The following is a 27,073-nucleotide window of genomic DNA, read 5'->3' on the forward strand; positions in this document are numbered from 1 at the left end:
ACTTGCTTTTTGTAATGTAGCCAAGACGATCTTTCTCTTTGATGTTGAGAGAATGAAACCACAGACCACTGATGCAAGTGAAAGGCACTGACCACTGTGAGATTAAGTCATAGGACAGTCAAAACAGTACAGCAGTGAATATGGTATACCACTAACTTCGACATTAAAAAGAAAAATGAGCCTTTAGCAATGTTTGCAAGGGAGTGCTATCTGATAATTTACAGTTAGAGTCTGATTGATGAAGGCCATTTCAAGTTATCAAAAAAAGTCCCACAAGACAATTGTACATAATTTTGTTGGACTTTGGGTAGTCCATCTTTTTAAGTGGCTGCCCCTCAGGACTGTTTAGTCTGAGGCTGCTAAAGGTAGAATTACACCAAAATAAACCAGAATAAAACATCCAAAACACTTCCTCAACTCGTTCTTCTCAGATTTTAAGCATTTAAAAAGAAATACTTTAACTCATCTCGATGTGGTTGACAAAGTTTGTTAGTTTTTAGCCTTGTTTCCTAAAGGAATGAAGTTTATGTAGTCATGCTATTGTATGCCTGTCTTTCTGTTAGTTGTCCTGACAACCTCAACAATAAGAAATCTTAAGGATGTGAATCCAGGTGTGAACCTGGGGACAGATCCAATATATGCTCAGGCTATGGAAACCGATGAAGTTTAAGGAGCCCCTTTATAAACATCAGAAGGACTCACAGGGACCAAAGCAGGTATTGCTCACCCATGGGAAAAGTCTCTGTCAGAGCTTAGTTGGACAGCAAAGTCAACTAACCACAAGATATAAATCCAGACACAATTGTGCTTCAGTTATTCCAGAGCTCATGGAAAACTTTATAAAATTGAAATAAAACATTTCCAGTTGTGTTTAAGTGAAATACAGATTAAGCAAAAGCCTGGGCTCACTGAAGTCAGGGTTAGGAAAAGTGAATCCGATGGTGCATCTGATTGCTATCAGATGTACCTCAGTGGAGCTGTGACCGGTTAGCACTTCCTGATAATTTCCTTCAGTTAAGACACTTCACTTCGTTTCCTTCAGTTAAGACTTTCCTTCACTTCAATGACAGCAAGGAGGAAAGAGAACTGGCTTTGAATTAAAAGAAAAAAGTTGGAGTCATAGTAAAGGGGCTTTATTGCCCAAGTCAGGACAAAGATATCTGAGAGGTAGCTGCTGTGGAGGGTTCTGAATCACTGTTCAGGAATCTCCTCACCCACAACGAAGAGAAAACTGGATGTAGGCTTTTAGCAGAGTTTATGTGGTCACAGTTAGTCACTGTGAGCCCTGGTGTGGTAGTCCTCAAAGCAGAGCAGTACTTGAGGAGACAAATGCTGCTTACTTCATTTGCAGACATAGTCCAGTAGTTCGCACCTCTATCATGGATTAAATGTGATTCTCCAAGTCAGGAAGATGGGTTGAGTTTAGCCTTGACAATCTCAACTATACATTTCATTTGTCACTAGATAGATCACGGTCTTATGGGCTTTGTTTAGCCTTTTTGCATCTTGTATGTGCTAAAGAATTGTGAGCCCAATTGTCCTCTGATACCTAACTTCAATCACTATTGACTTCTATAGAACAGCACCTCTAAAAATGAAATCCAAATTCAGCTCTGTAAAGATCCTGTGGCTTTGTTTCTTCTACAGATAGGTTCAGGTGAAAGCCTAAAGTACTCCATTCGCCTTACAGGAAAGGAGAAACCACAGACAGGCTTCTGCCATCATGTTCCCAACAAGTGTCCTAAAGCAATTCAAACTGGTCACAGCTCCTGTCAAATGAAAGGCACAAACTGTTGGAAGAACGTGAAATGAAAACAGAAGATCACCAAAACAAAAGATAAAGTGACAGTAAAATAAACACATGGTGATGCTTCTTTATTACCATTACACACATGATAGATGAGTAAAATTGGGTTATGCTTATATTGTAATGGAAGAAAATAATTGCTGCCTTCTATCAGGAAACCGCAAAGGCACTTATTGATCTGTCATCCTAAGGGTACGTCTAGGAATATTTAATAAAATAAACAGAGACAAATAACTCTTTTGAGGCCCTGTAACTGTAATATCCCACACCATTTGGCTTAAAATTTTTTGGCAGGTTTAAAAATAACACCACATCTCTCTGATGAGGAAGGGTTGATATGGCTTATTTAGATAATCTCACAGCACGGAGGAAATGTTTTTTATATTGTGAGTAGAATGTGCCTGAATATTTTCCCTAAAAGTCAAGCACCAGAATCCATCGGATCAGTTCAGTCATTTATTCCTCTGGAAATGCTATATCAACTGGCATACAGCACTCTGCCTGGGCACAAAGCCTGCTCCCATCCGTACAGATTTTGTGCAAGCTTCTCTACGGGGTTCTGACGTCTCGGGAGAATAAATGAAGAGGGACTGGGTGATGGGCAATGTGCACTGACACCCTTTAAAACAGGCTTAAACCACAGTCGTAAGGTGACAAGCTGCATCCACCTTCCTGTTCTGCGCTCGCTGCCTATCTGCTGGAAGCCCAGGCGGTACCCGAGGGTCCCCGTTGTGCCCTGTACGGTGGAGCGCAAGGCAGGGTGTGCTCACCACCCAGCTCCCCTCTGCCGTTAGGTATGTGGCCATCTGCCCACCTGGCCACGCAAGACCTGACTGGGGCAAATGACATGGCGTAAGGGATTGCAGGAAGAGTCTGAACTCCGGTTAAGCTGCACGTGAGGGAGGCATGGGTATGGGTACAGGTACGGGTAGAGATATGGGTATGAGTGTGTAGGGGGTATGGTATGAGCATAGGTATGGGGATGGTTAGCTCATACTGGGCCAGATTCAGCAGACACATGACTATAGAGGTAAGGGCTGTTCTGTCCCTGGGACCGGCCACGTGGACACCATCACAAGGGAGTTCCCAAGAAAAAGGCAAGGCAAGGAAAAAGGCAGGTCAGGGTGTTTCTTTGGAAAGTACTGTACCCCCCCCCGAGTGGTAGATATCTTTGCAGACTCTTCTGAGCCCCAGGAGCTATGGAGTTTGGGGGCCAAACTGTTAGTCCCCAAGTGCTGCAAAAACTACAGTTTTCCTTCTCCTGATGTCTGATTAGGGGCCTGTCTCTGCTTCCCAGCGCTGCTACTTGGTGTTTTATCATCTTCTTGATGAAAGCTGGATTTCTCTGTGAAAAAGTGGTATCCATTAAACTACCATTTTCTGCAAAGGGCACTGATTTATCAGCCAGAGTTACTAATAATGTTCCATTTCCAGACTTTTTAATCAAATTCTGCTGCTGAAGGCAGGGTTCCCTATTGGTTATTAGTGTGGAAGAGTGACTGTCCTGCTTTTCTCTGGAATTGCACAGAAATCATTTCAGGCAGAAAGTAATTTTAATTTTTTTAACATGGATATCTGGTCACGTGTTTTTTTCTGTCTCAGAGTTTCTGAAGGCCCTTAAGTAACTCTAAAGACTAGAACTGGATGAAGAATAATTTTCTTACCCTATGTAACCTTGCAAATTTGAAAACCTTTACAGTCCCACGGGAAGAGATGTCCAAAATGTAGACTAGCAGGTATGTAACGTTAAGGACACTCACTAGAGATGTGTAATATTCAGATCTAAGCTTCTTTTCCTGTGTTCAGACCAAATTCTAAGGCTCTGTTGCCCCAGATTAAGTTCCTGTCTAGTCTGCTGATGGCTATTCTGCAATGGGACCATGGCAGACCCTCCTGAAAGATCTGCTGGGATTTCTTTGTAAACAATTCCATGTTCCAGAGAAAGAGAAGCTGATTCTGCAGTGCACTGCATGCAGATCTAAGTTCTGGATTCATCCCACCTGGCTTTGGTAGGTAGCTGAGACATCTAAGCAAGCAATGAATTTTCCTCAGGTTCTGCTGCCAAACAATGGAGAGACACATAAATCCTGGCAAAGCAGACATCTGCCTTTCAGCTCACTCAGCACCAACCTTACCTCAGCAGTTCCTCTACGTACTCTACTTGTTCTGACTCAGGACCACATATTGCCGTCATTATTGCTCACTAAAGCAACAGTAGGTAATTATTATCCAGGACAGTGTTGTGTGACTCGAACTTTCTAGGTGGCATGTGGGTTTCTGATCTCAGCCAGCTTTTGCATCAGAGTGGAATTATTCCACATTTCCAAACATACAAGTAAAACCAGAGTCAAATCCCACAGTAAATAAAAAAATACTGCTAAGGAAGAAGATCCATGGCATAAATGGTTCAGAAAGCAAGTGTAGGTCACAAAGAAATATTATTTGCACTGCCTATGGAGTGGGTGAAAACAATGAAATGTTAGAGGAAGAATGATCTTGGAGGAAGTGATAATGAGAGCTTCATTCCCTTAAGGCAGATGTTACCCTGCTTTTATACACAGCCTGTGGAAATTAGGGCAAATTGCATGATTTTCTCCTACTTTCTGGACTCCTTTCTATCCCACACATCTCTTGCACCACTGTTTTGGCTAGACAGGCAGTGGTTGTGCAATGTTATCTTGGAATAAGAGTCTCCGCACTCAGCATTATCTTAGGATAACTGGTCTACTTGCAATTCACAGCTTTTCTATTTCATCACAGCTTCCACGTAAATAAGGACTTCTGTGAAAAATGCACCTGATGTACACTACAAAGGTACAGCAAAACTGCTTTTATCAACACAGCATTATTTTATTTCTTCAAAATGTGTAATTAGTCAACACCTCTCCTTTGATAATCTGTATACTGAGTTAAATGTTAAATTAATATAAGGGAAATCAGCAAAATACCAAGATTACTTAGGTCCATTTTATCTGCTGAATCAATAGGATTTACTTAGTGCTAATGCACTAACCAGATTATGAGAAGTAATGCAGCACTGTTCGATGACAAAAGCAAATAACTCTTTGAATGATCTTGACAATAGAACTTGTAATCATCTTAATTTGTATTAACTAATTACATTTAACATGGATGTCTTTTTACCTATTAACTTAAGTGGAGTATCAGTACAGTAACTCCTTTGCCCCTTCTCATTTTAGCAGTGAAGTAGATCAAAGCAACAAGTATTAAGAATTAGTGGGATGATACTATGTGACATTTTACATCAATGGAGTTCTTTAAAAAATTTTTCTAGGGGTCATAAAAATTTGTGTAATCTTCCCATTGACTTCAGCAAGTTCTAGATCAAGTCCTTGAAGTTGAAAGTGTAGTTTAAAGGTAATTAATCCTTCAGTAATTCCCTCTAAATTGTTCCTTATTTTGCAACAAGTAGTATTTTGAAGGGTTGTTTTCCTGTGTAACTCGGACCATCTCCAGGCAGTAGCAAGACATAGTAGTGACCGCTGCGTCGTTACAATTGCCTGACTCTTTCCATCTTAAAGGGCCATTTCCAGTTGCTTGCTTTTTCTTCACATCTCCTACTTTGCAGTTGAGATTTGAAAAGTTTATTCTCAGAAAGGGAACATAATTCTTCTGTTTTTATAAAAAAATCTTTGAATTGCTTTCAAATACCTGAGGAATATTGGGAAGAGGAGGAAGGAAGAAGAGAGAAACAATTCTTTGTTTAAAACAAAAAGAGGAAAAAACTCTTTCACCTTTTAGAGTAAAGCTTCAATGCCTCAGCAGAAGTTCTTAGAAACAGGAGAACCCAGTCCCCTGCCCCATGCATGTTCAGTTCTTCATGAACGCTGCACTGAGTTCACAGCACCTATCTCCTCGAGGTGTCTTTCACTGGTCAAGAAGAAACCAGAAGCATGGTGGATCTGCTTCTATGGGAGTTGTTTAGCACATAAATTTGTGTCCACTGGCAAAACTGAGCTGTTCCATTTATTACTTGTTTTTCCCTTGCTGAGGATTACAAGTGCTTGGTAACGATGTCTGGTGCTACTGTGCAGAAATCTGTTTTACAAAGCACATAGCATTTTGAATACTGTGTTTTCAAATAGTTTTCTTTTGTGATGTGACTTCTGAGTGATTTCTGTTCCACTTCCCATGGAGTTCTTGGGAAGAACAAGTTAGTTGTTTGACAAAACAGGGCTTGAAAGAGAAATTCAGCATACCTAGTACCAATCACTGCCACATTAACATGGAAATTAGCTGTCTTTCTGTGCTGTGAGAGCAGCAGGTGGAGTATGCACTGCGTATCCCCAGCAGACTGCTCTAGTCTGGCTTCCGTGCAGTCCCTACTGCAAATAATAGCTGACTCTTCCATTCGGGATACCTCCTTCCGAGGACTTATTGACCCTATCGATACGAATATGTGCAATAGTTCAATATGAAAGACCCGATCTCTTAATTGATAATATTTGATAAAGGAAGTGAAATGGGAGAATATGAATGTAATGTAATCTTGGTGCCAGTAAGGAACACTATTCATGTGCATTTGGCCTGCTATGACTAGTAGTACATATGACTAGTAGTGATGTATGGCCAACCCTATTTAGTTATCCACAGTTACTTCTCTTGGAAAGCAGCAGTAAGTTTTGGGAACTCAGACTGCAGTTACAGTGACCCAGCGGGTGAGGAGTCTCACTGTGGACTTGCAGTTGATCATGTTGGCAAAAGCCAACATGCTACATCCAAAGAATTTCTGTTTCTCATGTTCCTCAACTCTGGCTGGCTTCTCTTCGGCCTACAGCGCTGGAGTTTGTTCACAAGAGATTCTTTTCTGGTCGATTACTTCCAAAAAATAAATGTGTCCATATTTTTTCCATGTATCATCATTGAATGTGCTCATAACCATAAAGAATTCAGACACCCTGTGACAGTTGTTTATAGTGAGAACACTAAATGTGAATATGACTTTCTAGAATTGCTAATAGTAAAATTTTGTCCATTTCACAAACTCTCCATCTTGCAAATTACAGAGGAAAAAAATATTCCTTTGTGATAGCATAGTAGAAAGCTATTTATATATTTCACCTCTTCTCCATTATGCTTTATTCACCCTGACCAGCTATGGCATGAAACCACATGCGAAAGGAGGAGGGAGATAGTCCCTTTGCCAAGGGAACTGACAGAAAAAGGCATGAAGTGAACAGAGTCTGTAAAGGTGTCAGAAGCCAGAAAGTTTGTCCTGGTTATTTTTCTCCTCTCTCCATTTTGTCAAAGAGGTATAAGTACAAGGAACTTAGTAGTCATCTCTGAGCCCAGAATTTAAAAAACTGATATGTGACAGCTGGGAAGATTTATGAGATTTATGAAATTTAAGGAGTAATTCCTTTCAAAGACAACAATGATAGGCCAAATTTATAATGTCCCTCACTTTTATTTACATGGGACTGGGAAACAGACAATACAGGTTCTAACTCCAGCCCTCTAACAGACCTCCAACATGATGATGATGAAATCACTCACCCTCTTCAGGCAACACCCTGGGCTTTACTGAGTTCTTGGGGCCAGAATTTCACTTCTTGTATTTCACATGGAGAGAAGCAATGATCAAATGCATGTGTCACCTGAAGAGAAATACTGCAAACTACCCAGAAAATTCAAATGTATTACAGAACAGCAAAACCGTGTTGGCTAAAAATATACAAGAAAATTTAGAAAGGAAAATCTGATAAGGCTCTTCTGTGTTCCTCACACTTACTCTTCCTGTTCAGAGTGTGCTGTATATGTAAATTCTTCACCATTATGTGCTTGATTCCAATAGGACACACTCCTGAAAACTGTAGTTTTATTATTCAGCTTAATTCACTGACCCCTACAACAAAAGAGATAAGCAACTCATACACCCTCTCTGTTTTTAATTGTCCTGGGAATCAATTTGTCATGTAGAATGATCTATTCATTCACTCTACAGCAGTTTCTTTAAAAAAGGATTTTTGCCATTTGCAGATACCAGGATCCAGCTCATTTAGCAGTAGCTCATTTCCCCCTGCTTCACGTTATGCCATAGAAATGCTCAAAGGAGAAACGTTGTCAGCAATTGTGGGTGCCCACTTCTCGAGGGAGACTCCTAGGATCCATAGCAGAAAACAAAAGTCGATCCTTAGGACTTTGATTTCTGACAGCCAACAAGTTATAAGTCATATAAACAAACCAGCAGGAAATAAGACTCCTGCTTATTCCTACTTTCACTTGAGTTCATCTTCATAACTGTGGTATTTTATAACTGACACTAGGAAATTTTACCTAGTTGCTTTCAGACCATTGCTCCAATTTGTCAAATTAAGTTTTAATTTTAATGATGTCCTCCGGATCACTCACAAGACAGGATGAGATGTTCTGCAGTGATTAAGTCATTAATTTCTAGTTTATTCAAGACATTAAACATAACATTAAGACATTACACATAATATCACTTTCTATTTGAGCACTGCACTTAACTAAGAAGAACAGGTTTTGGCCAGCTGTAGAAGGACGAGCCTGGAGGAGTGTTTCTCCAAATTGCAGTCGCTGCAAATAACAGAAAAGCTCACAAAAAGTCTTTGGTTAAAATTTTGATTTTTTTTTTCCCTGAGTCTAATATTCAGACTAGAGACTAGACTCTATGATTGGTTCTGACACTGACCAAACTGGGTATTTTTCTGAGATTTTCATTAGTGGCTTTAAGATTTTGGCTTTTGGCTTCAAATGTGCAGCTCTGTCTGAAATATTATTTTCATGCTCACTGAATAGGATATATAAATTGTCAGTTAACTGCCAAACAGTGACAGCTCCTGATAGCCCAGCTCAATGATGTCTAGAGCCTTTTTTGGCGCATTCATCTTCTGTGGACCCAATCCAGGGTAAATTCTGAAACACCACAACTTCCCCTCTGAACAAATAAGATAACGTTGGTTATCTCCTACCCTTCTGGACACTGCTGAAAGGCAGGACTTGCCCACACCTCATTGCATTCCAGTGGCACACCTACACCAGCCTCACAAAGCCCTCGCTATGAATCACAGGTGAATTGGCACCTCTCTTCCGACAAGAGAAGCAGTATAGCCCAACCCAAGCACTTACCCATGCTCTAATCGTCCATTTCAATAGTTGTGTGATTTGTCACTGGAACTTGGCATAATACCCAGAGTGCATCATCTGACATCAGTTATTTTTCCACATTGACAGCCAAATGGATACTTATGTGTACACTGAGACAGAGGGAGGGAGGGAGACATTCAGGCTTCAAAGAGTTAATTTAAAGCAGCTTCTTTGCCGCAGTTTTCTGTGTTATCAATCTTCCTTTAGTTTTCTAAGTAGCCTTTTAATCTCTGCATTTCTACTCAAAGATCAAAGCCTTCCTATTTCTTAAACAGCTAACCTTACATTATGGTTAATCCATGGAGTGCCAGGTTTTGTAAGAAAGCCATATGTGGAACAACCTGCAGGTTCTTGGGCAAATACCCAAAATTACAACATCTCTGAGGAAGGCTGAGCTGACTTTGTGGCTGAACTGACTTCGGGGAAGCTAGGAAGGGTGTCAGGGCAAGCAGGAAAACCTAGCCACTTGTTAAAAAGAGCTTGAACAGGGTTTCATGAGGCATGTCAGGATGTTCAAATTGTGTTGAGATGACTACATCGGAGGAAGTCCTTTTTTAAGGTTAGCACAGAAACATCTCTCCCCAAAGTCATTTGCTTATGGAAAAAAAGGAGTTACAGCAAAGAGCAGAGATCCCAGGTTGGGGGAGGGTAAATTCAGAAATCTGCCTTATTTCAGAAAGCATGAAAACTGTACATCTTTCTGCACTTGAACTACTCATACTCATTGTATGAGTAATCTTTGCACAGATGTTTCAGAAATACTTTTAGACTGGGTAGGATATGAGTGCAAAAGAATAAGGCTTTTAGCTTGTTTGGTGGCCAAAACAAAGAAAAGCTAAATTTGTCTGTTGATGATTTAACCCAGTCAAATACTGGGTTAAAAAATATTTAAAGTGTATTCAGTGTTCCTGGTGCAAAGTATTAGTTCAGTTCCTGCTGAGCAAAGCACACCATACATTAACAGATAATACCAAAACTAATACAGCAAACCCTTTAGTATGTGGGTAACCGAACTGTTAAGTCACTGCTGTATCAGATCTAATCTAGAAGCCCTCTTTCTGTATCATTAAGGCACTGCACAGAGATTTCAGTTGCTCTTGTCTGGTCTTACTCAGGTTTTGACCTAAATGATACAGTAAATTGACAGGGCACCTGGAGAAAAGCTGGCACCAGTGCTCACTGCAACTCCTAGGGATCACATAAAACTTTGCCCGCTAGTGCTGTTGCTCTGCACAGTTCAGAAATGTTACAATTCAACAGCAAAGGACTGAGCTATTAGGTTGAACATTTTGTTAACAGCATTTTCAATGCCTTGGTTTTTTTCCAGAATTCACCAGAGTTAAGCCAGCATGAAATTCTTGGTTCATTGCTTGCTTTCTCATAGTACTTTGAGGGAATAACATCTGAATCTAGAAAACAAGAAAATAAAATTTTACTCCTACGTGTTCTTTAAGGGTATGATCCAGATCTATTGAATTTAGTGGAAAGACTCTGCCTGTCTTTAAAAGGTTTAATCCACCTTTTAAAAATATTTTTTTAAAACATGTTTGTAACAACAACAAATCAATAAAAAAATTAGGAAAAATGAAGCACTCTCTTGATTTCAGCAGAGGGAACCACCATAAGATCCTTAATGATCTCCCTACATCTTTATTCATAAAGTATGTCACAGTGGGAACACGCTAGATGACTTCCAAATTTAAACTGGTTAGAGATCCTTTCAGGGGTTCCTGGTTATTATCTGTACGATCTCACCAAAACAGATGATGTAGTATCAATAGTAATGGAATTATCAGTTAATAGATTACTATTGAATTGTCAGGACAGCAGGTTATATTCTTCTCGAGAGAATAATTTAAAGTGTATTGTTCAAGAATTTTTCCAATGAAAATTAAAAACATGTAATCTCTATTCCCAAACTGAATGAGAAAATACTGCAAATGCAGCAACTATTATAGTACACTCAAGACATACAGAGATTGGACAAAATAGTGCATGAGCCATAGATGATCAATACAATAGCCTAAGTGATTATAAAAAGCTGTCTTCCCCATAGTTTCATTTAAATATACAATCAGAAACATATTTTTCCCGGCTTATCTCCCTTTTCTCTTTCTCCATCTTTTTCTCCCCTTTTCTGTCTTATCACTGAAGAAGGTAGTGAAAACAGACTAGAAGGAGAAGAATATTGGAAATTATTATTTTAATGTAAAAAAAGGTTAAAAAAATTGCAATGTTTTTAGAAAATCATTTTCTAGGAATCACTGTTTTAGAAGCAGGTGCGTCACTGGGCAGGCTCTGCAGTCAAAGAATTTTGAGACCCTTGGAGAAGCAGCATTACAGAAGTAGCTAAGAGAAAGGATACCTTGATATATACATATGTTCTTATATGTGCTTATATACATATCGTCTGGTTACATAAAGACCCCTACGTCTTATTTCCAAAAGACAGGATTAAAAAAAAGTTAAAAGAAATATTCCCATAACATTAAGAAGTCGTTGCCTTCCTCATGGAACATCATAACTGATGAAGCAATTAAGTTTGAAACATTTTAAAATACTTTTGGTCAAATGCATTTGTGCTAAATGACTTCACTCTGACAAAGATCTATTCCTACTCATAAAGACATACTCATCTGTACTTCATTTTCAAACAGGCTTTTTCAAGAAATGCTTCGTACTGCAGAGCACAAGATGATGAATATCGCTTAGAAGTTACGACTCCTTTGCAGAGGGTTGACTTGTTCATGGGCCAGTTCAACAGTGTCCTGTTAACTTCGATATCTGTCTTCACCAAAGGGAACCTTACTGTTGCTAATCTGGGAACTTTGGAGGGCCGCTTCATGCAGGTAAATATTACTATGACACCTTCACAGTTCACTTAGCATTTTAAGTGTTTACATGGGCTTTGCGGTTTGGAGCAATGGTTTTGGAGCAAATTCTACCATGATCTCCACTTAGTCCAGCTGGCTCAGTTCACAGAGCAGTTTTGGTCCATACAAACTAGATTTCTTTCAAAGGAAACTAAACTGAAAGCTCTGTCTTGGATACATAACAAATATGCTCCAAACTCAGATGGGGCAGAAATGTCCAAAAGAGTGACTGATTCTTCAAACAGCTTCAGATATACACTTCATATGGGCGTTTGTCTAGAGGATCAGATTAAACCTACTTCAATGTAAAATGCCAAGACAGTTTATAATGTAGAAGCAGGAGCCTCAGCATTAGTTGTTTCTACATACCAATCCACTCCTCTGGCACCAAATTACTTGCTAATGTACCCATAGCCTATGACTCACAGCTGTAGAATTGAGATTAGCTCCTCCTCCAACTACTTTCAAGTTTCTCTGAGTGCATCTTGGATTTTCAGGCTCTTGTTCATTCCCGTCTCACTCTGTTCTTTCGGACAGCAATTCTTCCTGTCCTAAACCAGGTTTTCCGTAATAAGTGGTAAATCACCCTCTTGAGAAGTCTGTCTCCCTCCACTGAGTACATAACTAATCTAGACAGGTAAATTATACTATATGACTTCTTTGTAGGTGACTAATGAAATAAATCTAACCCACAGAGCCAACAGTCTTTTAAAAACTTGGCAGCCAAAATCAAACATCAGAAAGCAAAATACTTTGAAAGCACCAAGGGCTCTCTCTGTTCACCCATTTTATTTCAAGCACTGTCATCCTGCAATGACCACCTTGGAGACCTTGGCTTCTCCAGCTGCTACAGTGTTCAGCCTGGATGTGCATCTCAGCCTGGATCCCTCTTGCACCCAAGGACCTCTGTCCTTTTACTCTGCCAGTATTACTTGTCTTCTAGTGGGCTTCCTGAAGTATTGGCAGTCTTTGGCCCTTCTTGCTCTCTAGGCTGCAGAGAGTCATCAAAGTTAGTAGTGTTGTCCCCCAAACATCATTAACAGAAACCTGAGGAGAAGGCCATCAGTTGCTGTGCCCTCCCAGTGTTGCCGCTTCCCATAACCTTCCATTAGAAAATGCTTGGGCAGATGTAACTGTTCATAAAAACAAGCCTTCCCTTTCTTCTCTCCCTTCCCCTCATTCTCTGTCCTTACCACATGCAGTAAGTAGGGCTACATACTGTCCCCCGTATATGCACCCTGTCTGGACAAAGGGAATCCTATACCTCCACTTCTGTCTTCTGCACAGACTGGATACAGAACCTGCCCCATAATGCAAAATCCATAATGCTCCTACAGGGAAGGAGGTCAAAGTGATTTACCACAAAGGACAGATTAAAAACTGGAGAAAATCATGTTTCTCTTTCCTCCTAAAAGATAGGAACTTAACAAAATGTTCAATGACAACCCTGCCAGTTTTACCTGAACTTCCCACAATGACCGTGGTAACTTTAAGCTGCAGTTTGTCTTCAGCACAGGAAAGGCAAATGCTAAGAGCACAGGACCAACCTACGCTCTGTTCTTAAATGTAGATGCTGGTTCATGCAGCGAACATGAGCAATTTGTTTAACCTTTCTGAAGCCATTTCCTTATCTACAAAATACAGTTAATAACAACTACTGTCTTACTCGCAGCATTTCTTTTGGGCTGTCACAAAGCTTTTAGGGAGGCTTGGTGGAAAGCACAAGGCAGCATTATTTTTATTTGTAACATTCTTTAAATTATTCATTCAAGTTCTGCACCACACACTTCATTCAGACGTTTGCCCAACTCAAGGAACAATTAAGATATTTCCAGAATACATTTGCCATTCCACGTTCAGTTACAAATCAAAAGAAAGGCTATTGTGTAAACTGCACATTGCCATTAGCAGAAATATTCTCATCATTGAATTAGATTGGTTTGAGCTACAGGGGGAAGTCAGCATTGGGCTCATATTGTAATAAATAGGAGCTCGCTCTTTGAGGGTTTTGTGCAACCAGCAGGAGAATAAGCATACTGACTACCTTTAATGACACTACCTCCAAATAAAAAGGTTAGAATTTGTTTTGCCTTTAAATGATCTTGGAAGGGATACTAGGTCTATAGGATACAGCAGACACAGCTTTTTGCAGAATTTAATGTTCACTTACATTAAATCTTTTTTTTCCACTAATAGTTATCTAGGAAGTGCTTTCAAACATGTTCATTAGCAAATGCCCAGCTAAAGCAGATTTGCAGTGTTTCTATGGAAATATAGCTATTAACTGCAATGAGATGGAGATCATTAAAAATTGAGCTATTAAACGACCATTACTGAAGTAAAATGGGTTAAAAAAAATCAGGATAATCTAACAATGACTTAATTTATCAAAAAGATATCCCCAAACACTCCCCCACATTTTTTAGCAAAGAAATGTAATGATGTTCTCTTTTGTTTCATTCACAAATCTACTTGAACATATTGCAAAGGATCCTCAGTTTTTCACTTATTACATACCTCACTTTTGCACAGTTATTTGCACTCATATTTTTAGCTCTTTGTACATTCAAATATTGAATTTTCCTGTGCAATCCCCTTGTAACTTGTAGCTATTCAGAGTTGACTATATCCTTTCAGAGGCAGGTATGCTTTCGGAGAAAATTAGTTGCAAAATTCTACCTATCAGGGAACCTGTTTTAAAACTGGTTATATTGTATTAATATCTTGCAAACATATTTTCATGCTAACTCTTCAAAAGCAAAAGAAAAAATATTCATATATAGGTTTCTAAAATTAGAAAATCAGCTCAGCCCTTCCAGTGAATCCAGTTCATCTTGTATCCTCTTTGAAATACCAAACCTTACCATATTTAGACAATTTAGTTTGTGACATAAATTTCAGCACTAGCAGTCATCCGTGAGATTAAAAGAAATCATAGTACAGTACCTCTGTCTCTGACAACCACACCCTGAAGCGCCCAAATATGAAACAGCTTGGTGAAAGTAATGAACATTTAATTCACATTTTTGCTGTATTAATTTAGGGTTTCCTTTAATTGTTATGAAACATATTGTGGGGAAAAAAAAAAAAAAGATGTTTAAAACATAGCGATGATGTCACCTAAATTGAATTGAAGCTCCAAGCCTGTGCTGTGGAAGCCAGTAGGTGCAGCAGCAAGCTATTGATGTTCAACCTGAGAGAAATTTATTTGAAAATGTTTCTCATATTCTCCCATTATACTTGCTTATACTCGATCAGCAGCCAACCAGTTGATTCTCCTTCTTTTCTTTCTTTCCCTTTTCTTGCCATCTTTCCATCTCCTTTTGCATTTCTGCTGCTCATCACTTTCTGCCTTCCTACCGCCTCCTCATCTCTATTTCCATCTCCATCCATTTTTGTCTCTTTACCACACAACTATAGCACAGCATTGCTGCAGAAGTCAACAGAAGGTTTAACATGTAGTTTCTGAGAACAAAGTTTTTCCTTCTGTAGGTGGTGGCTATCTGATTCTGGGGTTTTGATGTTTTTAGAGACATATCACAATGAATAGTTCCTATCTTTACAGTGATTCCACTGAAGCTTATGGCATTACCCATCAGAATTGTGCTAATGACCCAACTCAGAATATAACCTGTATTCCTCTTATTTAAAACAAGTCATCTGGGGAGCCAATAATATTCAGAATGCAAAAGTAGGTATGTTTTATCCAACCAAGGAATAGTCACCTGTTGTTTTCTGTTTGTGCTTTTAGTTTGATTAAATAGAATTATTCACTTAAATAGCTCTGGAAAACACTAATACTAGAAAGGAAATAGAGCCTCCTTCACTAAATGTTTATTTTTTTCAGCCAAAATCTAAAACTAAAATAAAATCGATCTGGATGGTCCAAATACAGAAGATTCATGAGTTCTTTTAAGGAGGATAATTGAGGCCAGGAGGTGAATTCCAAAGCTCTCCTGGAGAGTAATTGCAGCCCATTGACATACTGAGCATGTTTTGGCTGCATCAGAAATGTTAAATCTGTATTTGGCCATGAATAGATTGGAGTTTGTAGTTTACCAAATATTGTGGAGTTTCTGTTACAAAACAGAGCAGTAATAATTTTTCTAAGACAGCTGACATGCATGAGACAGAAAAGAAAAATGGTTTTACTTCCTTCCTAAGCTGGAGCCTGACAACAAGCTTTTTTTCCCCCCCCTTCTTTTTTTTTTCTGTTGAGAAGTTGCAGCTGTTTCAGCCTTTCTTATTGTGCTTGTTTTCAGAGTGTGACTGGGAACACAGGCTGAAAGTACAGCTGTTGGGTGCAAAGTGAATCAGGTATTTCACAGTGGTTATTTGATTAGAAAACAGCACCCAGTCGCACTGCTATAGTTGAGGAATCAGATTTTCAGCTGGTGTGAAGCAGCTTTACTCTGCTCAAGCCAAAGAAGCCCTGCTGAAAATACAACTCACAACTGCAAAAGACACTTTCATTACTAGCCAGTATTTTGGGAAATTATAGTTTGTCAACCCTACCCCAACCCCCCATGATAAATTGAGATAAAATATCTTCTATTTTTGCTCAGTTCCAAGGTGATTTTTTTTTTTTTTTCTGCCTGGAGCTTGGTATTATTTCAGAGAGTGACTTCTGAGTGATGAAGAAAAGAGCAAAGTTCTTCAGGAAGGGGAAATCTTTCTGATAGCTCTGGGGAGAGTGGGATATGGGAAAGTTTTACAAGATTTATTCTGAAAAGCTCACATTTGGTCTGGCCTTAACAATGAACAAGAGATTGGTGCCCTTGATGTATACTCGGCATAATGCTATGTTTGGAAGCAGAATACTGCATGTAGTCCCTACACTTGAAGCTGGCCTTACCGAGGTAAAGCCCAAGCAAATGCACTGCTTATTGGTGACCTTCTTGAGAAAGAGAGGGATAGAGAAGTTTTCCCTGTATGTTTTACAAATACTATGGGTAACCACTCTCCTTAGATGCAATTTTGGCAGCAGGGCCATCTCATCCTTCTGACTATACCAGTGAAACTCAGTGCACAGTGGGGTAGCACTGCGCTGGCTGTGGAGTGAGGAGCTCCCCCACATGCCCTCTCATCTTCACAGGACAGTAGCACATCCATACTGTTGCTTCTGGAGGTAAGGAAAAGGTCTTCCCATGGGTATACACACACCGTGAGATGCAGTCAGCCACATGCTGGCTGCAGTCCTGTCCAATCCAGCTGGACATGAGCCAGCTCTAGCTGAGAAGCCAAGCGTTAGCAAAACATGGTCACGCACTCACATGTCTGAACAGATTCTGGACTGAAAATGTCTTGGGGCACGAGAACCAAAGCATGATGGCACAGATAGATCTCCCTGGAGTAGAGCACATCACACAACAGGGCACTCACCCTCCTCAGGGCCTCTCTGCACTTGTTAGACACGAAACAATACAGAATAATAATAAGTCTTATTCTAGGAAAGGATGTATGGGGTTAGACTAAAGCTTCCTATCTCTGGCAGGGGCTAAGATGGATAAGGGAGAGGCATGAGGTAAGTAAAAGCACACAGCGATACCTCTTCCAGTACCCTCCTGCTTCTGGCACTCAGTGGCCTGGAGATTCCCTGAGCTGGAAATTGCACCCATATCTGGCATTTAATAGTCCTTTACGGACTTCTTCTCTACCAATTTTGCTTATTGTTTTTTGAAATTATTTGTTGTTTTGTCTTCCATGTGACAATGACTTCCATAATTTCATTCTGCTTTCAATGATGAAGAACTTCCTTTGGGGTTTCCTTAACCTGCTGCTTTATCGTTTCATTTGGTGCCCCTCATTCTGTCTGATGAGGAATAGGGACAGGGCTCTCACAGATCAATGGTTTGGGAAATTTTCACATGCTGAGCATGAACCTGTTGGCTTTCACATCCAAGTAGACAGAACACTTGATAGTCACACTCATTTCCCAGGAATACTTACGATTAAAAGCAAACACCACCACCACCAAACATTAACACACATCTCATTTCCCTGAAAAGAGAGAAATTAGCATGTGTCATAGCTGCTTTCATGGATTACATGCCAGGGAACATAATGCATGCTACAGAAATTAGTATAGACAAAAATAATCACATCTGCTTTTTATTTGTAACTTCACTCAAGGCTTGGAAAAACCTGTCCCAGAATTCAGCAAGAAGAGAGCCAAGCCTTCAGCATTACTCTCCTTTTGCAAACAGCAAAGTGGCAAGGTCTCACCACTCCAGCAATTGAGGCTCAAAGCCATGGTGCCTATCAGCAAAATGAGTTGACGGAGAGCAAAGAAATACAGAGCTTTGCATCTTTCAGCATGGTCATTCAAATCCAGTTTATACCAGTTGAATGGAAGCCATTTCAACCTTCAAATTGATCAGACTCCTTTTGATCTAGTTCCTGTCCCACTAGACAAATGTAGTTGTAACAAAACTCACCAGTGCAAGTGGCAAGCCATGTTGGAAGCAAGTGCGAGGAGGTCAAGAAATACATGAGCATGGACCTTAAACCTTACAGAGCCAGAAGGAGGAAAGAGTGATGGGATGCCCATGGAGTCATTGCAAGGGTTGTCCTCAGTGCCCACCGCTGTCCTGCCTCTCTGGTCCAGCAATTCACCTGGCTTTTCAATACTGGCAGTCTGACCTACTTAAGGCTAAATGCAAACTATGCACATGTGCATTTGTAGGAATGTGAATAGTTGCAATCCTTCACACTTTATCATTTTTAAACCAACAGAAAACTCTGGCAAACTCTTGATAAGTAACATTTTCATATCTTTTAACAGTTTTATAATAGCTGTTCTTTCTGTGGTAGAGAATGTATCTTGATGCTCCCGGAAAAAATATCGAATGTTGCATAATGCAAAATCCATATAGTCAAATTAAAATTAACACCTGGTGCCAAATAACTGTTTTGAGAGCACACATGTTTTAATATTCAGTTTGAGTAGAAAAACTTACACTCTTCAGAGGAGATCCGTTATACTCTCCATGGATTAGAATGATATACAGCATTTAGAGCTACATATGTGCCCTTTGCAAGGCTACGCTGCATATCCCAGGGCATTTGAGGCATTACACAATAAAGTTAACCCTGAGCCTATCTCTGCTGGGTAATGGCCTACACCTGCCAGACATCTAGGGAAAAAAATAACAATATGATACTTAGATGGGATTGCTTTTAGAAGGCCTCTCATTTTTGCAGAAGGTATTTCAATATGTAGACAGTAACATTTGTAATTCAATCCTGCTGACTAGCAGAACTGAGCATCAGAATGATTTTTAAAAGAAGCTGTTGCATGCTGTTTTTCAACTCAGTTATTACAGTCTTAATTTGCCATATTATGCATAAACAAATGTAGAGTCAAGTCTTCTTACTTAACATTAATACTAGCTGATGGCAATGAAAGAATATTTAAATGAATTATTTTAATGTTCATGGACCTAAGCAATCACTGACTTACAGTATAAAGGATATATTAATATATTAATTAACTGTTAATTAATTAATTAACTGTTGGCTGTTATCTTCATGGATGCACTTTGAGCTATGCTGAAAGACCACATACTTTTTTGTTTTTCTCTTAAAAAGAGGGACGTTGCTTTAAGAAGAATGTCTGGGGCTGTAGTTATTGATAATGGATGTGATTCTCCAAAGTGTTATTTGTAAGAACATCAGAAGAGCCACATGGGTTTAAACGAAGGGTCCATGTAGTTCAGTGCTCTGTCTCCAGCAGTGGTGACAAGTGGATGCCTAGGGACTCAGGCAACATATATAATAACTTCTGCTTCAAGCCTCCAACTATTTTCCATTCTGGGGAATTTCCTGAGCTATTGGGTTTTGTCTGTTTAGCTCTTTCCATGTACATGTGGAGTTTCCCTTTGAATGTGCATCCCTCTTACATTCACATCCTTTGGCAAGGAGTCCCATAGGTCATCACATATTTCTAGGAAGTCTTACTCTTTTGTTTGCTTTGAACCTGACTCTCACTTTTGTCTTTTGATGGTGTTTAGTACTTTTATTAGAAGAGAGTAAATGGTCGGTCTCTACCCACTCATGATTCCGTATGCCTTTTTCATAGCATTTCCACACCTACGCTACTCAGTTGTTGTTCATTACAGCCTTTTGATCACCTTTGTTACCCTTCTCTGAACCTTTTCCCATTTTAACGTACTCTTTTTGTCATGAGGCAACCAGAACTGCACAAAGAATTCAACGTTCAGGCAAGCCATGAATTTGTATGACATCAGGATGTTTTCTGATTTGTTCTCTATCCTTTTCTAATAATTCCTAAGTTTTTATTTGGTTTTTTGACTGCTGCTGAGCAGTGAGATGATGTTTTCATGGAACTATCTATCATATACCACTTTAAATTAATCTTCTTTGTTGTATTTTACCTGCCATTTTATTGCCTTGACATCCTGTCTTGTAAAGTCCTTCTGGCATCCTTCACAGTCTGTCCTCATCCTTATCACCTAGAACACCTTCAGATCACCAGAAAACTTTGTCACAGGACTGCTCAACCACTTTTCCAACTCATTTCTGAGTATGTTGAACAGTATGCATCCCAGCACAGACACCTTGCAGAACACCTCTGGTGACTTCTCACTATGGCAAGGACTGACCATTTACTGCTAACGTTTGTTTGTTCTCTTTTAGTCAATTTTTATCTGTGCAAGACCTTCCCTCTCTCCTAACTGCTTGGGTGCAGGCACATAGATATACTTTCATTTCTCTAATGCTCTGGAGAAATGCTTGGTTATTAAATTAATTATTAAAACGTAAAAAAAACCCTGAACACCCCCCCCCCAAAAAAAAACCCAACAAAACCAAACCAGCACTTTACAGTCTTTGTAAAGATGAATCCTTCTGTAGTACTGAACCATTTCCATGGTGGACGTAGCCCCTATATGGTGCTGTGTCCATGGTAGATTAAAGTCACCCTGTACGCATACCAGCCCAGTCCCAAGCAATAAAAATCAGAGGTTTCTGAGAAAGACACTGGAGTCCTAAGAAGCCTCTTCTTCCTGCTGTGGAAGCTGTCTTCAGATTGCCTTTTTCTTCAGGATTATGTTGGATAATGGTAAGATAGGATTTCAAGGACTGGGCTGACGCGTGCAAAAACCACACAGTTATATAGACCAAAAAGAGCATTTTTGCATCTAGTATCTATTACAGCAGCACTGTAGGCTGGTAGATTAGTTCTAAGCAAACTCCAAACTTTTATTCCATAGTCCCAGATGAGTTAGGAAGTGTAATTTGAGCTCCCTGGATGTCATGAGGTCAAAGGCTATTCACTTTGGCTTTGAGCAGGTGATTTGACTATCAGCCTCAGTAAAATAAAGGTCAGTCAGTGTTTAAAGTACGGAATAATTTTTCCAAGATTGTAGAGATGAAATCCAAATTTTCATGTATTGCTCTGAGGTTGCAATGCAGATGTGTTTAAAGGGTTAACATTGTGGCTCAATCAGAAAGAATGCTTGGCAATAAGAGGAAGCCTGGATTAATGATAGAAAAGAATTCTTAGCATTTTATAGCAGTGGGTATTCGAGATGAGACATGGCTAATGATCAACTAAAAAGGTATTTGCAGCTGTGGTGCTACCTCTCCCCATAATGCCAACATTAATCAAGCTTTTTCATGCAGCTTTGCAGTCCATTCTATTTTTCATTGTCCTGAATATAAAAACAGAGCTCATGCCCTAATACACTGAGTCAGAGACCATACTTCTGTGTCACCGAAAATGATCAGACCTTATTGATTTCTAAAAGCTGCACTTTCTGTAGTGTGAAACAAACCCATAGCAAAGTCTTTAACAAAGCCAGTTTCATTTTAAAGGAAAAAAACCTCTTGTAACCCCAAGCTGTAAATACCTCTGGGACGTGAAACACTTATTGCCATGAATTAACTGCTCATATATTTTATTTAAGTCTTGAATTACAACAAAACATCAGCTGTAATTACAGCATCTCTAAGTCTAGTTTTGGAGTCAGCCATCTTGTTGAAAGACCTTGGCAGTGCAAAAAGCCAGTGAAATCGTGTAAGTCAATGTCCTAGCTGTTCTGATGCTGCCTTCGGAGTCAGAAGAAAAGCTTCATTATAGTGAAAAATTAAACATTTGACATAGAAGTTATTTCCAGAATGGCTTCAATCTTTTTAAATAATGAACACCATTGAATATCAACTTCTCAGAAAATGTTGATTATCTAAATTCCTTAAGTAACCTACACATGATGCAGCTTTTGAAACATGGTCTTCCCTCATGTAAACAATCCTCTGCCTTTGTTGCCTGATGCTATCACATTTGGGTGCACATCCTTGTGGATTGCAGGCCCAAGCCTATAAAATCTTGCTATCGAATATCCACCCCAATCTGCAGATGCTTTATGCCTCTGCTTAACAGCCATGACTCATCCCATTAAAGTCAACAAAGTTACAGTAGTAAAGTTAAGCGTGTGTTTGCAGGAATAGGCCCAAATTCTCAGAAGTGTTTAGGTAACTCAAGATGCAGAGAGATGACTAGTGGGGGAATTTCATACTGGTGTGACTAATCTCCCTAAGATCTCCTAAAATCAAGAGAGAGACCGGGGCAGGGGGGGCTCTTGCAAAGGGGCTTCAGGACAACTAAATTAGGCTCCTGTTTTGGAGCATCTTCCAAAGAAGTCTCCAGCTCTCCCTGTCCTTTAAAAGGTGCTTTGAGTGCTCTGTCCTGGACACCCAGCTCCCGCAGAAATCGGCAGGAGCCAGACCTCAGGGTGCTCAGCCACCTCTTGCATGGAGCTTGTCTGCAGCCATAGCCGCCTCACCAGCTCTGGGAATCGAGCGCCGTGTACTTGTGGTTCAGTAGTGCTGCTCACAGCGACGACCTGTGCCTGCCATAGCTTTGCACTCTAATGGCCCCATGTGCATCAAGACCAGATACTGTTGACACAGGGTAAAGTTTACTTTTCAAACTGAAGGACCAAAGTGAAAATAAATAAAAATATCTTCGGCTTTTGAATGCCTGGAGTTTTAAGATTCTTTTAAATAGACGATGTAAATAAAATTCTTCTTTCTTAAATGTACAGGGCTGACTAAATGACCCATCTTCTTTTTTTACAGTTGATTTATAAATACCTGAAATTAAAGGACTAGAAAACATGCAATAACTCCTTCATATTTTAATAAATACGATGTATTTTGAGGATCCTCCAACAGCCATAATTTTGCTGTGTTAAATAAAGTAGATTTTATAGCGCTTTAATCAGATCATGATGGAACATTATGCAAAATATTATGCAATGTAATGCAAAGTAATTAATGCAAGCAGAGAAGTGGTAGGAATGTGAGACCGCTGAGCAGCATGCATTTGTGTCACACACTGCCTGCTGATTTTCCCAATTTCTTTCTTTCTTAGATAGTGGTTTCCCGTTCAGAACTCACAGCTCCACATGTCAGCTTTCAGCTAGACTCCCACCCCGTCTCTCCCCAAGTTGTTGTCGAGAATTCATTAGCAGATGATGGCTATACCCTGGTAGTGACTGGGAAAAAGGTGAGTGGTACATAATCTGCTCCTTCTGTGCACTGTGTAAACCTGCTTCAGAGCAGCAACTTTCAGTAAGAGCAACTATTCACACTGCTGCTTTATGCTCTGCATCCTCCCAGCCTTGCCATTCCCTTGGGAACATTGGAGGGGCAAGTTTCCTCCAAGATTTTTTTTTCCCCCCTACTAAACAAACCGACAGCCTAATATTGAGAAATGTTTAAATAATGTAAGAGCTGTGATATAAACCAACAAAAGCCAGGAAATGCAAATTTTAAGGCTGAAACCCTGTCCTTAATTCAAGTGTTTGCAAATTAAAAACACACAATGGCTTAAGAAAAGAATGGTGCTCACAGTTTTCTGGCTTTTGTTGGTTTCTGTCGTAACATTATAACTTTCTAAGGAGGGTTGTGTGTGCAAGAGTTACATGGCTGTGTTTAAAATTGGGAGTCAGTGTTCACAGTAAGGCTTGAAAATTAGTTTAGCATGTAGTCTACAAAGGGTTAATAAAAGATGAAGAGCTGTCATAAATATGCTGTTGTAATAAGTAGATATGCATTGTAGAATAGGTTTAAAACATCAGCAGATAATATCACAGATAATCCTAAACCAGAATCATAAGCAATAGTTTGACCCCTTGATTCCATAAGAATTTACAGAAATGCATCAGCCATTACTAAAGATGGTTATTAATAATTTACTAGAAATGTATGAGATATTTATAAGAGTAATCTTCAAGAAAATGTCCAAAATAAGTTTAAGAAAGGTACTGAAGTGTAAAGAAGTATGATGTACTTATATAGTAATGTAATGATATACTAATTTTAATAATTTGACTGAAAATAATTCTTATATATTTAGAGTGACTATTATCGTAACTATCCTGATATTTTAAACAACATAAATTTTAATTCATGTTTTAATTCATGTTTTACGTATAGTATAGGGGGTTTGATGATAGATGTTAAAAAAGAAGTACTTGGGCCGTCACATGCTGTAAGTGTGTCACAGATACTAATACAGCCTCGCCAAAGTTGAAATAGCCATCATGCCTATTTTTACAAACATATGAACTAAGACATACTGAGATACACTGTTTTTTCCAAGAACTAGTGCAGAATTGGGAGGAGTGCACTGCTGTTTTCTTTTTCCATCAGCAAAAAATGCTATCTTGCTGTAAACACCAGATGCTGGTAGTAACTGTATATAACATTAAGATGCCTTTAGGGTTTCTCCCAAGCGAATTTAAAATCATGTCAGTTAAATTACTTATAAGATCCTATAATTACTGAGCTAAAGAGAAGCCGAACCGCGGCTTGCACGTCTGAAACCTGAGTGGCACCAGAGCGCATTGCATAAATAGAGACTCTCCTTGCCACTTACTGTATGTATTAAAAGGATCTGCGCATCATGTCTTTCCGTCAACAGATAACGAAGATCCCGCTGAAGGGGCCGGGCTGCCATCACTTCAGGTCCTGCAGCCGGTGCCTGCTGGCCCCTCCTTTCATGGAGTGCGGCTGGTGCAGCCAGCAGTGCCTCAGGTCTCCCGAGTGCCCCAGCGGCACCTGGACCCAGGAGACCTGCTTGCCTAGGGTTTATGAGGTAAAACAGTGGATTTCTCGTATTTATCTCTGAGGGAAGAATGCCGTCTGTGCTCTGCGGACATTTTCTGTTTATTTGTATGCAGTTATGATAAATGAAGTGTCTGCTCTTCTCGACTTCCCCTCGGCCTCAGTGCCCATAAAGCCTCTGGCTGGATGCACGTACTCTCCCGGAACGCTGCGGGCTGAGGGGCTGACGGTGGACGGGTCTGTCTGCTCATCTCTCCTCTCAACGGGAGAGCCTCAGCCCTGCAGAGCACCCGTGGTGGGGAAACAACAGGGGTCTGAGCCAGCCCGGCAGGCGTCTGGCGGGAAAGGTCAGTCACAAAAGGCAGCACCCTTCCTCTCAGGCCCCTCTCAAAGCGGGGAGGTGGAGGAAAGCACTTCCCGCCCACAGCCGCCACAGCCTGACCCAGCGCAGGAGGCCTCCGGCCCCCGCGCCTCCTCCATCCCCACGCTGGCTCCAGCCTTGGAGGAAAGGGCGGTGCGTCCAGGTGGGGAAAAGTCCCTCTCTTCCCTACCTAAGCTCTGCGACAGAGCTGTCAACCAAAACACCACCCCGGGGGAGATGTTTTTTTCCCAATATCCCCCCCCCCAGCTCCTTGTTCCCATGGGCCCTCTCGCCGCCGAGGAGGACGAGCCGGTAGCTGCACCCCTCCCTGGGACAGAGGACAGCCAGAGGCCGCTGCCAGCCGGCCAAAGACCATCAGGGGTGTGCGAGAACGAAACCGCACGGACGAGCAGAGAGCCGCGCCGGCGCGTTCCTGTTTTAACTTAGCTATGGTTAACGCAGGGTTTGTACTGGCCGGCTGTACGTGTAACCGGATCGTCCCGTGTGAAGTGTGACATGGCTGTGAAGGCGGAGGTTTATAGGGCAGTTAACGGACTAGAAAACTGAGGGAAGGACAAGCATAAAACTTTCTGGTAGCGCCTATACCCATTTGCTTTTGTTAGTGCATTTAAACTACGCCATGTAGTTAAAAAAACATTTTCCTTTATGGGCATACAGCCCATAAACGAGATGAAAATTCAACATGCTAAGCTCTCAGAAAGGGAGACAAAAGGGATTTTTAATTAAACACTATGTTTCTTTCAACCGGGCAGATGATTTCATGTGCAACAACTTTTTAAACGGCACACAGGCAAAACTGCTAATAATCTAGAAACAAATCTAGAAACACATGTTTACAGTGGGTTTTTTTTCTTTTCCATCTTCACCTTTCTGATACAAAATTTAGGACTAACACAGGCAAAATTCAATGAAAAAACAATGAAGCTTTATAGGAATCAAAACCAAAATGGATGGAAAGGGGTGTGTGTGTGTGTGTTTGCCTTGCCTTCTGTTGCCATTTACCTTTGGGCAAAGGAGATGTAAAAAAAATGCTAATGCAGAATGTGAATAGTTTACTTCCGCTTTATACAAGAACACGTTTATTTCAAAAAGGCTGTATTAGATGATCAAATAGTCCTTTCGGGCCTTGGTTTGTATGAGACTATGAATCACCAATTCAAAGGGATACACTGAGAATTAGTCCTGATACTTTTTATATACCTCTGGAGGCCCAAGCTACTCACCTGTCCTGCAGAGCTTGTTTTCCTTCCTAGAGCTCAAGCACAACTAGCATCCCTTAATGTTTTTTTCTTGGCAAAACTCTCCAGCAGTGGCTGTATATTGCCATGCCTCCAAGAAGATTTCTAAGGCTCTGAACTGCTTGGTTTCTGATTTTCGGAGGTGCTGAGGTCATATAGCCCTGTTTAATTTCAATTATGAGTGTGTGCACTCAGCAGTTTTAAGAACCAAGCACCTGGAGCCCATGCAGAGATGCTTAGGCCGAGAGGTGAGTCCCCAAGGCCACCTCTGCAGTCCCTCTGAAGTCGGTGGGAGGACTCATCCAGGGCAGCACACCTTGGATGTGGGGCAGTGGGAGGATGCGTGGGGCTGGCCGGGTGCTCCCCTTCCCCATGTCGCTCAGCCCTGCCTGCTCAGCACAAGCCCAGTCTACCTCTGTAATAAATATGGATCTGTGGCACTGATGGATCTTAAAGCGAATCTCGAATTACAGCGTGCTCGCATTGGTAGGAGTTGCTTCTAGAAGGCTTGTAAGGAAAAAAATGCAGCTGAGTACTTAAATCCCTTTGG

The 27,073-nt window shown here is 40.4% G+C and overlaps 1 protein-coding gene across 5 annotated transcripts in view; it reads left to right on the plus strand.

The window, feature by feature from the left end:
* Positions 1 to 27,073, plus strand: part of MET (MET proto-oncogene, receptor tyrosine kinase) — a 91,392-nt gene that overhangs the window by 23,602 nt on the left and 40,717 nt on the right. For all 5 annotated transcript variants that reach the window (XM_052790114.1, XM_052790118.1, XM_052790115.1 and 2 more), the window contains 3 exons: positions 11,596 to 11,787; positions 23,207 to 23,341; positions 24,761 to 24,934. In XM_052790114.1, coding sequence (XP_052646074.1) covers positions 11,596 to 11,787; positions 23,207 to 23,341; positions 24,761 to 24,934 — 501 coding nt within the window. The remainder of the gene's footprint in view (positions 1 to 11,595; positions 11,788 to 23,206; positions 23,342 to 24,760; positions 24,935 to 27,073) is intronic.

The sequence above is a fragment of the Harpia harpyja genome, chromosome 6 (assembly GCF_026419915.1).
Source record: "Harpia harpyja isolate bHarHar1 chromosome 6, bHarHar1 primary haplotype, whole genome shotgun sequence".
Classification (NCBI taxonomy): domain Eukaryota; kingdom Metazoa; phylum Chordata; class Aves; order Accipitriformes; family Accipitridae; genus Harpia; species Harpia harpyja.